The following is a 13,559-nucleotide window of genomic DNA, read 5'->3' as shown; positions in this document are numbered from 1 at the left end:
ATACCTCGCCATGCTATAACGTGCATGTTGCGTAACAAATACACCTGAAGTGGGCGTAAAAGCATTAGTACATCTGGCCCTGAGTTTTGTTATATTTAATTAACTTTCCTTAGGTCGATCTTCATACGATCATGATTTTCTGCATCACATTTTTTACAACATGATTGCACATTTTAAATCAACAGATAAAGGAAAAGAAGATAAAACAGCTCTTATGTAATATTCTATCTAGAAATATGTAAAGTACAGAGTAATGCAGTTACAACCCACATTTGACACAAGTGAGCACAGGGTTCATGACTACGTCCAATGTGTTTGCATATAGGGGTTTGGCTCCTGTCTAAATGTTTTATTTAGTCATGGATGACTTTTCTATGTTTTGTTGGTACTTCAGCAGAGAGGTCACTGCGGTGCTTTTCACATGCGTTTATGAATGTGCAGGACGTTGTTGCAGACGGGGCAGGAATGCTTCACGTCCTTGCATTCATTCACACAGAAGGGGATGAGACAGCAAGGCCAGATCCTGGTGGCAAGTATCAGAAAAAAGTAAAAAAAAATAATACTTTATCACTTACTTGTATACACATACACTGTAAATTATTTAAAGCTGGCTAAGGTTTATTGGTTGTGTGTGTGTGTGTGTGTGTGTGTGTGTGTGTGTGTGTGTGTGTGTGCTAGGCTCTACTCACAACAAGATTCCTAGTGTGCCACAGATCAGCCAGGTGAGCATACCATTTGTGTACGTGACTGTAGTGACAACAGTATTTTGGCAGTGAGGACACGTCATCTGTCCAGGAACATCAGTTGGCCGCCGCTGCTGCTGCACCACCACCACCTGATTTACTGTGAGGGAGACACGCAACATCCTGTAACTCCCACTGGCAGCTACAATTCTCATCGTCTTACCATCCTGTCACTGTACTCCAAGCTCTCTAACTTATTCTGCAAATATATAAATAACTGTTATTTTAACATGTGCAAAACAGTTGGAGAGCAACACTCACCAGGTTGAACTACCTGAGGTTGTTGTTGGAACTGGAAGGCAGGTTGTTCAACTGGTAATGAGAAGGAGACATTTGCTGTATCTTGAGAAAGGCTTAAAGATCAAACTGCCAAAAGGCTCCTACCACATGGATTGAAATAACAAGAATAACTCAAGAATATAAGAGCTACATTACAGCAAAATATGAAGTAAAATAAAATAAGATATAGGTCAGCTGGCCACTGCTGTGCCATCTGGTTTACTGTGAGGGAGACACGCAGCACCCTGTAACTCCCACAGACAGCTACCATCCACACCTCCTCACCATCTTGTCACTGAACTCCAAGCTCTCTGACGGTTTCCGTTATTCTGCAAATTAAGTTATTTTAACTTGTGAGAAACAATTGTAGAGAGACACTCACCAAGTTGAATGACCTGAGGTTGTTGTTGGTGGAACTGGACAGGTTGTTGAACTGGTAATGAGAATGAGACTTATCTTGAGAAAGGTTTAAAGAACAAGGTGCCAAAATGCTCCTAGCACATGAACTTAAAAGTCACAATGGTAACCAAAGTCGCAAATGACATTCTAAATGCCTTTGATAGGAAGATGCAATTCAGTCCCTCCAGGATTTCGCGATGTTGCGTTCGCGCTAATTCACGCAAATTAAACCAATCACCGTGATTTGGTGCGACTCGCAATTTTGACCAATCACAGCAACTTTTCTGCAAATTTGACCAACAACCTGAAGTTTCCGGCAACTTCAATCAATCCCAGCAGTCCCACATGCACTCTGAGAGCCACTGACCAAGCGGGAGTGAGAACAGGATGATCATTTCCTTGTTTCTGATATGAAGACGAGACGTGTGGGACTGACTCGAACATCCCACATTTACCAACAAAACATACAGTGAAAGACTGTGCAAAACATTTCAGACTGTCCTGCCAACCTATATACATATTAACATCAATGTACGCTGTAACGATTTTTTGCTAAAGTCTGCTAAAGTCGGTAAAAGCTGCTGCTGTTTCAATCCCGTCGGCTCTCTGCTGAGGGCAGGGCTGCTCCGTTCCCCTGCGACTGATGCGCCCACACATACACACACAGACACACACACACAAACACACACGGATGCAGGAAAAAAACGGAGATGAGACGACACAATGACCTAAATTGAGGACAGCTACGCTCGTTATTGTAAGTGCAATTATAAATTAAAGTCCAATAAGTACTTTATCAAACCGTATGAATCTGTGAAATGAACTAATAATGATCAACAAGCCACTAACACAGATGTTAAAATTTGATTCATTCAATAAATTATTATTTTTTGTCTTAAATACACCAGCCATTTTCATATTTTACCAGCATTTGCAGCATCCTGAGCCCTTTTTTTTAAGATTACTAGGAAATCTCAGCCCAGAGTAATTTTATTCTCCCCACAACAAGTTTCCTTTTTATTTTTAAGGACTATACAAAAAAATAATCACAACTTTCACTGTCTCTCGGAACTTCATTGCAACAAACATACAAAAGGCATTGCAACTTTTATTGCCGCTGATTCTATACAACTGGCTACAGAAATACTACAAATTACACAATTTTAAGATTGTTCTAAATGCAGATAAGACTAAACATCCTGTAACTCCCACAGACAGCTACCATCCACACCTCCCGATCCCATCACTGAACTCCAAGCTCTCTGACTTTTTGCATTATTCTGCAGTTATTTTAACTTCTGAGAAACAGTTGGAGAGAAACACTCACCAGGTTGAATGAACTGAGGTTGTTGTTGTTGGAACTGGAAGGCAGGTTGTTGAACTGGTAATGAGAAGGAGACATTTATCTTGAGAAAGGTGTAAAGAACAAGCTGCCAAAAGGCTCCTAGCACATGAACTAAAATGACAGGAATAACTCAAGAATATAAGAGCTGCATTACACTGAAATATGCAGGTAGAATGAGAAGACGGTTGGCCACTACTGCACCATCTGGTTTACTGTGAGGGAGACACGCAACATCCTGTAACTTCCACAGACAGCTACCATCCACACCTCCTCACCATCTTGTCAGTGAACTGCTGAAAAGCTGGCAGCTCCATCAATTATCGATCACTTAACTCATGTATTCAATCTTTGCCTTGCTTCAGGTAGTTTTCCTACAGCCTGGAAAACTGCCCATGTAATTCCACTACATAAAGAAGGCAACACTGATAACCTCAACAACTACTGTCCAATTTCCAAGCTTCCATATTTGGCAAAGGTTTTAGAATCCAAAGTTAATAATCAACTCAAGTACTATGTAATTGTCATGTAATTTAATTCTTAACCCTTTGCAATCTGAAATGACCTTCTAAATGCCTTAGATAGGAAGATGCATTGTGCTGCCTTATTTGTTGATCTCTCTATGGCTTTTGATACAGTTGACCACAACTTACTCCTACAAACACTTTTTAATATTGTGTAGCACTACCTGTAAATTCTTCCAGAGCTATCTTGATGGAAGATGCCAGTGTATGAAAACTGTGAACTTTAAATCTGATGTGTTAGCCATCTCAAAGGGTTTACCGCAAGGGTGAGGCCTCTGGTGATACCCACCCCTATTGTCTATTGTGTAGCTGATTCTATACAACTGTAAGACTGCAAGTTGGATATAATGACCTGCAAGCTGCACTTTTAAATTTTAAGCTTGTTCTAAATGCAGATAAGACTAAATTTAATGGTATTCACAAATGCTATAAATATTGACCCTATTGATCCTTGTATAACTATAGTTAACAGCTCTTGTATTGAAAGGGTCTCCAAGTATAAGTACCTTGGTATATGGATTGATCAAATATTTTCTTTTAAATATCATATTTATAATCTTGCTGCGCCAGAAGGTTGGCTTGTTGTACAGAAACAAATCCTACTTTCCTATATCTTGCAGGAAAATAATTGTGGAAGCTACTATCTTAACTGTTTTGGATTATGGAGATGTGATTTATAGGCACGCTGCGTCTTGAACGTTAAAACCCCTAGATTCGGTCTATCATTCTGCCCTTACATTTATTACAGATGTAAGTTATAACACTCACCACTGTCTTTTGTATGATATGACTGGTTGGCCATCTCTTGAGATGAAGCGAAATGCTCATTGGTTGGTGTTCATCTGTCAGGCACTTCTTAGCAAATTACCCCATTACATTTCCATGTTGTTAACGCCATATGTTAATCAAGTTTTCACTCGTTCCAATCAATGGCTTTGACTTGAGGTCCCTCATGGTCAGACTGAGCTTGGCAAGACTGCTTTTTTGTTTTCTGGTCTACCTTGCTGGAATGCTGCACAAAGCACCTTAAAATTGGTTGCTTTATTTGATTGTTTAAACTTTTTATCCGCTGTACTTTAAATGTTATTGTCTATTTGTCGAAATGCATGCTGTGCACTCGGCCCCATTGGAAATGAGCGTCTCCCTCAATGGGTCACGAGTTTTAAATAAAGGTTTGAAATTAAATTAAATGAACTCCAAGCTCTCTGACTTTTTGCGTTATTCTGCAAATTCAAAGTTATTTTAACGTGTGCAAAACAGTTGGAGAGAAACACTCACCAGTTTGAACAACCTGAGGTTGTTGTTGGGGCAAGGCAGGTTGTTGACCTGGTAATGAGAAGGAGACATTTATCTTGAGAAAGGTTTAAAGAACAAGCTGCCACAAGGCTCCTACCACATTGACTGAAATGACTGGAATAACTCAAGAATATAAAAGCTACATTACAGTAAAATATGCAGGTAAAGTAAGATTAAAGTCCCTTATCTCTTACTGCATTGGTTGCCAGGATCAATGTTGACTACCACGTTACAGTTGATTTGCTTGTCGGGGTTTGGTACGTTTTCCATGATAGCTGCAAAAGGAGCAAGAAAAAAGTTGGTAAGCAAAATAATATATGGTAATAAGGAAGTTGAATAGGGCCGCGTAATCCAAAAAACTGTTCCATTGTTCACCCTGAATGAAGCAAAGTGAAGATGTTTAATAGAGGAGTTAAGAATGTGTGATCTATTTTTTAACCATCTCTCTAATGTGTGGAATCTTGCTAATCAAGTTGTAGAACATTTTAAATCAATAAAAGGCCAGTTGTTAAAGTATACACTCTCCATGGTTTGTGTACACAAGAAAGCTGGTTTGGTGACATGGAAGTTTTAAATTATAATGGAAAAAATAATCAAAAGTGAAACTAGTAACACTAGTGTGTGTGTGTGTGTGTGTGTGTGTGTGTGTCTGTGTGTTGTGTGAGACAAGATATGTAGTTCACTAAGCGGTTTCCCACAAAACTAACTATACGACAAACCTATGACAAACTTTACTTCTGTACTTGTAAAATTATCTTTTAAATTGACCAACATCATACGTGTAATTCATGCCTCTAGTCAAACGTGATAAAAAAAAATTAGTTCCTCCCCATTCACAACCATAGATATTTTTTCTGAAATAAGGTCCCGTGGCGTCCACGGGAAGGGGAGGAACACATCGTCTCAGACTGCCAAAAGCAGTGGCGGTTTTTGGCACGGGTGAACCAGGCAGCTGCCAGGGGCGGCATTTTTTCATGACTCATGGGGGGTGGCACGAGAACTTAAAAGGAAATAATCCTCAGCGCCGCGAAGCGGTTTTCTGTTTCTGCTTGCTGAGAGAGGAGAATATCAACGTTCTTGTGCACAGAAGCCATGTGAGAAAGGAAAAGGGGAGGGGAGCGCAGGGGACAGTTCACCTCTGTGTCTCGCAAATGGAACAGTCAGGACAAGGTGGGGAACGGGGGACCACGAGCCTCCTTGAGCTCATCACTTTTATGCATGATAAAGGATCTATCGGAGATCTACTCCAACTTTTGGACTGCTCTGAGATTCCACTTAAAGGTGCCCTGCCATACAAAATCCATATGTGTTTGTGTTATGTGGTGAATGTGAAAATGAACTGCTACCTCCTCTATCAGCTCTAGCCACTGAAAAGAAATAAGCAGAGAAATCAGGCCAATTACAAAAGCTGGTCAGTCTGACATCATGTTGTCTGAGCTCATTACTATTCATGAGCTCGCCCAGTTGGGCTGGGTAAAGGATTCTGACAGCCAGGCTCTCATTGGCTAGCTGTTAGCCAATCAGATTCAAACAGCTTAGCTTGTTGAATATTAATGAGAACTGGCACAAATTGAGCTGGGTCTTCCTGCAGGCTTTCTATACCATGCTAGAATGGCTTGAAACAAGGTAACCAAGGCATTTTTTCCACAAAAAATGTTACAGAGTCCATGGTAGAACTTCAGACATTACCACAAAGTAATGAAATACGTGTGGCAGGGCACCTTTAACTCTGCCAGTCACTGTGGCTCCAGCAGAGAGGAGCTTTTCAAAACTAAAGTTGATCAAGTCATACCTGAGTTCAACCATATGTCCCAGGAACGGATCACTGGCCTTGCTGTCATCAATATCAATCACTCAGTAGGGGAGCAGATTTCATGATAACATCATTGATGATTTTGCATCAAGGAAAGCCAGAAAGGTCTGGTTTTAGTTTTAGTTTGTGTTTTCTGTTCTTAGTGCAAAGTGTAATAATTAGATTCTCTTTAGTATGTTTTTACATTTGTGTGATGAAGGATTTATGCTATTTATAATAGGCCTATTTATTCTATATTTTATTTGTATATTATTCTTAAAATTTTATATTTTAGTTGCTCTCTGCTCTTGTTACATTTTTTATATATCTGATTGTATATATTCTTGGCAAATATATATATATATATATATATATATATATATATATATATTTATACTGTATATATTATTATAACAACATAAGTGAAAGAGAAAATTATATTTCTCATTTGCACAAATCCTTCATTAGAACTTTTGAAAAACACACTTAAGAAAATCCAGTTATTTAACTATTGTAATTACAACAGGAAACACTTTTTAAGGTGCACAATCTCTACCCACTCTTGGGGGAGGTATCGCCCTGGGCGTAATTCAATGTAGAACCGCCACTGGTCAAAAGCATTGCGTGGGCTTGTGAAGTTGCAATTTCTTTCTTCTAACAAAGGTTAGCAAGAATGTTCTCCCCGAGAGTTGCATTCTTGAAACGCACCCGAGTGAGTGAGTGAGATGGCAGATCTCGTCCAACCTGTCCAACAAGGAATCAAACACTGTTTCAGTCATTACTTGCTCTGACGAAATCTGTAATCATGATGGATGATTCAACTCTTAATTATGTTAAAAATGTCAAATAAAATGTTGCTTTTAACTTAACATGGGACAAACCAACGTCATGTTTTAACTAGTACACGTATAAAACCAAGCAACACACACACTCTTCCAACATTTAGTGCAGGTTTACTTTAGTTGTTTTTAAACTCATCACAAAGTAAAAGACATTACATCAGCATAGTCTTTATACATTATGTTTGCAATAACACAACATTGTTTTTTTTATTACTTTTTGACGGTCTCAATAGGACAACAAATAATCTGACTTTCAGAATGACTGTGATAGATGAACCTTTTCTGAATCTAAAGAATAGACTAACTCAGAATACAGCTGCTCAAAATCTCAGCAGCACTCTAGACTCTGCTTGTTTTAGTTTCTTTTGTAATTGCAGTTGAGTTGCTCTTTTTTTTTATTTTAAACTAATCATATGCATCAACAATTTAGACAAACAAACAATTTTCAGGATTTTCTAGCATGTAGAAGCCTATTTCTCCTTACTCTGAGCCTACATAGGATTTATTTTGAGGCCAGATGTAATGCTGCTTACCTTGATAAAGAGGTTTGGGAGGGTGCGTGAGAGCGTCTTCCTCTGATTGAGAGCAACGGAAGAAGACAACACAGAAAATGTTGCTGTGATGTGTTAGAAAGAAGGTGGAGCAAAATTGTAAAAAGGATCAGACCTCAGCTGTGGATCACACTTCACTTTGTTTATACAAAGTGAAGTGTGATAGGTTATTATTATTATATTATGGGATTATAATCATTATATATGTTATTATTATTATTATTATTATCAATAGGTTATTCCAACTTATAGCTATTAGCGACACTTAAAAAAAAGAAATCATCATTAGTTTTCTGCAGTGTCTTGCCACATTAACAATTCCAACAAAACTATTTATTATATTGTTTTCTTTATTTACTGTATGCTGTGTTATAGTATAAGATCACTACATTGTTGGAAAATGTTATGTATTGATTGATTAAAACTTTTATTTAGTAGAAACTCAGTGAGGGCCTTACAGGAACAAATGAGTGTGACAAGTAGTTTTACATAATAAAACACAACAAGACAAAAAATGACAAGAGCATCTACTGTCATATCCAAGTTGTATTAATGTTTTGATGACTGTGAGAAACCTTTTAGTGTGCCATGTCCAAGACTATACCAAAGGCTATTATATTTGTAAGATGCAAAGTAAATAAAATCTGTTTTCTCTAGCATTCTTACTGTGATCCTAGTGATTTATAAAAGAAGACTACACTGAGCTTGTGTGGGATATTTTGAATATGTTGTGCAAACAAGGGACTTTTATAATTTGGTTAATTTTCATACGTACATTTTGTTTCCATATTTCATGTGATTGGCAAAGCCTAAAGTGTAAGTTTTGACGTTTGCAAACATTTGGGTGACTAGAATAAAAAGCCACTTTCGTAGGCTGACATGAAAAAGGCTGGTGTTTTCTATATTTTCTTACGTGAACAAATCCACTACAAAGACCAAAACCAACAATACATTAGTCTGTCTATTCCCCACTTATTCTAAAGCACAATGTTTCTTTAATAATGGGTCACAAAATATATATATATATATATATATATATATATATATATATATATATATATATATACTTTCGTTTTAATAAAAAATGCCAAATAATGTCCTCAACGGCTAGGTAATGTAGTTTTTAGCAGGAGTAAATAGTACATTTGTAGGGGACTATTTCCAACTGCAAATTAACTAACATTTGGAACTGCAGCAAAACAGTCTCTATTTCTGTGTATTGCAACAGTGTGGCTGTTAATAAGTTGGTTTCCATAAAATCCCATTGAGTATGTAAAAATGAAACAGTAAAAGAGCACCAGCAGAGGGCTCTCTGTGACAGTGTCATTACAGTTTTTCTTGATTGCTTTGACCTGCTTAAGGAAACTGGGATCCACTCGGTTTTCATCATCACTGTCTCAGCAGAGCAGAAGACACCTCTTGCAAATGTGTTAACCCTTTCTCACTGGATTGACACATTTTCCCCACCCTTTTGCAGAACAGTTAACACGGATGTCATTCAAGCAGTCCAAACTCCATTGTTTTAGCTATGGTAACCAAACAGAAAGCATATGTTCCTAACTATTACAAACTACCTACATCAGTATGAAATCACTGAAAAACCTGTTTGACACTCCTTCACACAAATCTTCAATTAGCAATCAGTGTGCAGGGTTAGGCCATGTGGCCCCATAGATCAGTGTGCAGGGTTAGACCATGTGGCTCCATAGATCAGTGTGCAGGGTTAGGCCATGTGGCCCCATCGTCAAGACACAAGAGACTGAGTATCAATAGTGGCTATTTCTTATACTCTACAGTAATAGATGTTTATACTTTACTGTAATAGATTTTATTTTTATATTCTTAATTTCTTATACTCTAATAGATTTTATTTTGGTTTACATGTAGTATGTGTAATATGTACAGTATTTCAGTTTTCAGCCACAGTTTGAAAATAAGAATCAATGGAATCAATACAATTTGCATCAAAGAATTTCTGATTCTGGATCCAGAATTTCAAATGGCACTGGCATGAAAGCTGCGTACAGTAATAGGCTACAATGACAAGCAATGTGAGTGCTGTATTTTGTATTTTGTTGTCCACTGTCTAATGGTTGATTGGAAGAGCTCAATTTGCTTTTGTTGCGTATTTTAAATGTTTTGGCACCGTTAGAGCCTTTTGCAAACAAATTGTGTCATTTGACCATGAAGTGCCACTGTTTCGGCCTGTGTGTTAACTGTTTTGAAAATGTGGAGTTTGAGTTGACTGCTGCATCAAAGCAATCAAGAAAAACTGTAACATGAAGTGTGACTTTGTGTTTTGTTCTGAAGAGAACTACAGCTCAGGTTGACAGTCAAATCAAGTGAATGTAAAACTCTCTTTACTCAAAGTTAAATTGCCTGACGTGATGCGGTGCTGCTATTTTAGCAACCTGGTCCTCATTATTTGTAATTTGTGTGCATGTCATCACACTCATCACTTGTAGCCTATTTGCTTTTTTTGTAATCACTTTTATTCCAAGCACGTTTTTTTTTTTTTGTCTCCAATCATGTTGTGTAATGTGAGGATTCACCTTAATTACCTCGTCTTTTGAAAGGACAAACCCTTTCAACTCAGTTTTAAATGCAGTGCAGCATGCTGGCCATTTGGAATAAGCAGTTAAAAAGGAATATCTAGAGAAATACATTTTGCAGGAATGTGACTGACTATAATCCTTTAACAAAGGTACAGCTTTACTTGCACCAGTATTACTCCTGAGTCTCCTCCTCATGACAAAACGTAAACAGCCTGTCATCGCTGAGTTTCCACAACCGTCTTTATTAACCTTTAACTGCAGCCAGGATTGACTCTATGCCGCATGTGAAAAGAGTTTCTATTTGAGGTGATAAGGTTCAGCTAGTGGATGTTGATCAGGGGCTTGGGCATTAGCCATGTCACAAAGGACTGCTTGGGTTTCCTACCACTGTACAAAGTTATGCAGGTCAGGGTTAATTCCCCTCTTTAGCCTTTGATGACACTGAACAAGATAGGTGGTTAATAACATGGATGGATGTTGAAAGTGTATATGCATGTACTGTAGATATTTTTGACTAAGAAAGGCGACTAATGCAGCTGTTGATGTGTGGAGGTCAATGTCTATTACTAACAAGATTCCTTTAAAAAAGAAACTCTTTTTCTCTCACTATATAGACTGTCATGTACCTCTGCGAAGTTCTGGCCTTCATTATATAGACTCGCAAAAGAGGAAAAAGAAGAAGAAATAGAAAATAATTGTAGGAGTGAGTGCAACAAAGAGGTTAGTAAGAAGGCATTAAAATAATTGTAGTAACTGTTATTGAAGACTCTCTCTCTCTCTCTCTCTCTCTCTACTGGATCTTTCTACAGTTATGAGAATAAAAGAGGCTACGCTACCACAGAACCGAGAGTCAATAAAGCCATATAGAGTTACACCCCCCCATCTTCTTCCAACCCAGGTGTTGTACTGTATTTGGTGTCACTGAAGAGAAACACTAACTTGTCATCTATTATGTCATTACTACTCATTACTAAATTATTTCACAATCTCAAAAACGTTTAAGTTAATGGTAAAGTGGTTACAAAAAAACCTGATATGTTATTTTGTGACTTCATTAAGCTTTGCTATTTTAACATATACTCACAAAACAATTAAAACCTTGTTATATCAAAATGTCAACACTGGAACAAAACAAAGCGCAGATGTCACACAAATACAGCGAATATATTTGCAAATACATTCAGATACATGCAGATGGAAACGTTCCTGTAAGCAGGCTGACAGGAGAGATGAAAGAAAAAAGACCTCCTGAAAGTAATTTATTAGTAGATAACATTCAAAGAGTGGGGCAAGAAGAACAGATCTGTACGAAAGACGTGGGGAGTCCGCGGGGTGTTGTTTTTAAATAATGTAATTGATATAATATTAATATTATTAATAAAAAAATTATATTATTGTTGAAAATTATACAAGAATGCTCCACTATGTTGACCAGCTAGTCGGTCTGCTGTTTGGTGCTGAGCTGATATTGTACAGTGGGTTCATCAGAGCTTTTTTCTGTTGAAAACAGCTTCCTGCCGCTGCTGAACACAAGGTTAGGAGAGCTGTTGAATCTAATCTAATCTAATCTAATCTAATCTAATCTAATCTAATCTAATCTAATCTAATCTAATCTAATCTGTGAGACTGAACCTAAACAGACGGGCTCAGACTAAAGTGTTTGCTTCATTCACTGTTAGTGTTTTGGGCTAAATCCTTTGCGACGTTGTCGGTGACATTGAGTCATCTTGACTGGGCTGGACATTTATTTCAAAGTGAAACTTTTACCTCAAATGACAACAACTCTCTTAACAACAAATGGGGCGGCGCATGCGTGCTAGTTCAGGCAGCCAACTCCAGCTGCACTGTGTACACACACGTGACATGCCTCACTCCCCGTATCATTTACCAAACACACCCACTCAATTTGGCAGTCTATTTAAGCTGCACAATTTCCCCATCTCTGCCTTGTCAGTGCTGCTGCTGCCCTGCACCTGTATCGCTGCCCACTGTTAGCCCCACCACCACCCCAGGGGGAAGCTACTTTATCCTCATTCCCCAATATCTCATGTAAACCCATGAGTGAGTGTGGGGGAGTTATGAGGTCAGAGTCTGGCCGCCAAACACAATGTTCTGCTGTTATAATAAACATTTCAAATGTTAGTTGTCTGACTGAACTGTGTATTTGTCCTTGTGGTTTCAGCCTTTTTTTCTCCTGTTATCTCCATAGAACATGGAGCTCACAAAATGTTTTCTAAATGGTCATGACTTTTATATTCAATCCAACTACACAATTGATGGTGTTGGTTTTCAAATGCACAATGAACATTTTTGTCTTACTCCCCTAAATGAATTTCTTCCCACAGCTGGGGTTCTCACCTCCGCAGTTACAGCAGCTGCAGCTTTAATTGCTTGCGTCTACCTCTCTAGTGTGCCAGGAGTGTCGAGAAAGCCTCCCTCATCATCAGCTCGACAGCCTCCCTCTTTGTTGGTGTCTCTCTGTGGATAATGGGGCTAGGGCTACAAGAAGCACAGAGCACTTATTGCACACAGCTATCAGCACAGAGAAAAAGATTTTAAGGGATGTTTATTTTGGTTCATTTAGCCGACTTTCGACGCATTCATTTTTGTATTTATTTAGCACCTTTTAAACTCGTTACCCCCACATGGATGGTATTTTTTAACACAAACACAGCCCCAGGTCTGACTCATTGTGTCCATTTAACAATGTATAAAGCTGGAAAGAACCCAAAATGCAAGACACAGTCGCCTCTAAAAATGTACAAATCTTTAGTGATAATCTCTCAAAATATTGGACCAGTTCAAAGTTTTGAAAATATTGTTTCACTACTTATACACTGAACCACTACATAACATCAATAATTCTTTTTTTTTTTTTTTTAATGGTCTACAAACCATGCTTGTTTTTTGGGCTATGTCCTTCATACTGTGCTTTTATAAGTTTGAATATGAGTCTTTTCTTTCATTTTGCTGTACAGACCTGTGCACAGCAAGTTGACATCCAATCACTGAGCTGACATGGGTTCTGGTATAGGACCTCTTTTCACTCAACCACCATTGTCGAAAAGAAGCTACATTGATGTGTTCATCCCCATGGGGTACCTCAGCCCTGTGTGAAGAGTCAATCAAAGTCCTACATTAAGGGGCATAACAAAACCCTTGTCACAAGCCGATAGGGCCGGGCTCGACAGTAACGGTTTTATAGCCTCTGGTTGCCCCCTTTGGCAACCACCTTG

The 13,559-nt window shown here is 38.3% G+C and overlaps 1 protein-coding gene and 1 long non-coding RNA gene across 2 annotated transcripts; both read right to left on the bottom strand.

Annotated features, from left to right (window-relative positions):
• Positions 1-273: 273 nt before the first annotated feature.
• Positions 274-2,665, bottom strand: LOC114562337 (lipopolysaccharide-induced tumor necrosis factor-alpha factor homolog). The gene is made up of 5 exons (XM_028588695.1): positions 2,644-2,665; positions 1,405-1,455; positions 1,005-1,055; positions 690-843; positions 274-523 (listed from the first exon to the last, which is right to left on the bottom strand). Exons 1-5 carry the CDS (start codon positions 2,663-2,665, stop codon positions 418-420), a joined length of 384 nt encoding a protein of 127 aa, XP_028444496.1. The 3' UTR covers positions 274-417.
• A 107-nt stretch (positions 2,666-2,772) lies between these two features.
• LOC114573473 (uncharacterized) lies at positions 2,773-7,834 on the bottom strand. Its single transcript, XR_003694905.1, has 4 exons — positions 7,751-7,834; positions 4,778-4,858; positions 4,566-4,613; positions 2,773-2,802 (listed from the first exon to the last, which is right to left on the bottom strand). It is a non-coding gene; the product is annotated as an uncharacterized LOC114573473 (long non-coding RNA).
• Positions 7,835-13,559: the final 5,725 nt, after the last annotated feature.

Source organism: Perca flavescens, chromosome 2, assembly GCF_004354835.1.
Source record: "Perca flavescens isolate YP-PL-M2 chromosome 2, PFLA_1.0, whole genome shotgun sequence".
NCBI lineage: Eukaryota > Metazoa > Chordata > Actinopteri > Perciformes > Percidae > Perca > Perca flavescens.
Note: the sequence above shows the minus strand (reverse complement) of the source record. Positions and strands in the feature narration are given on the sequence as shown.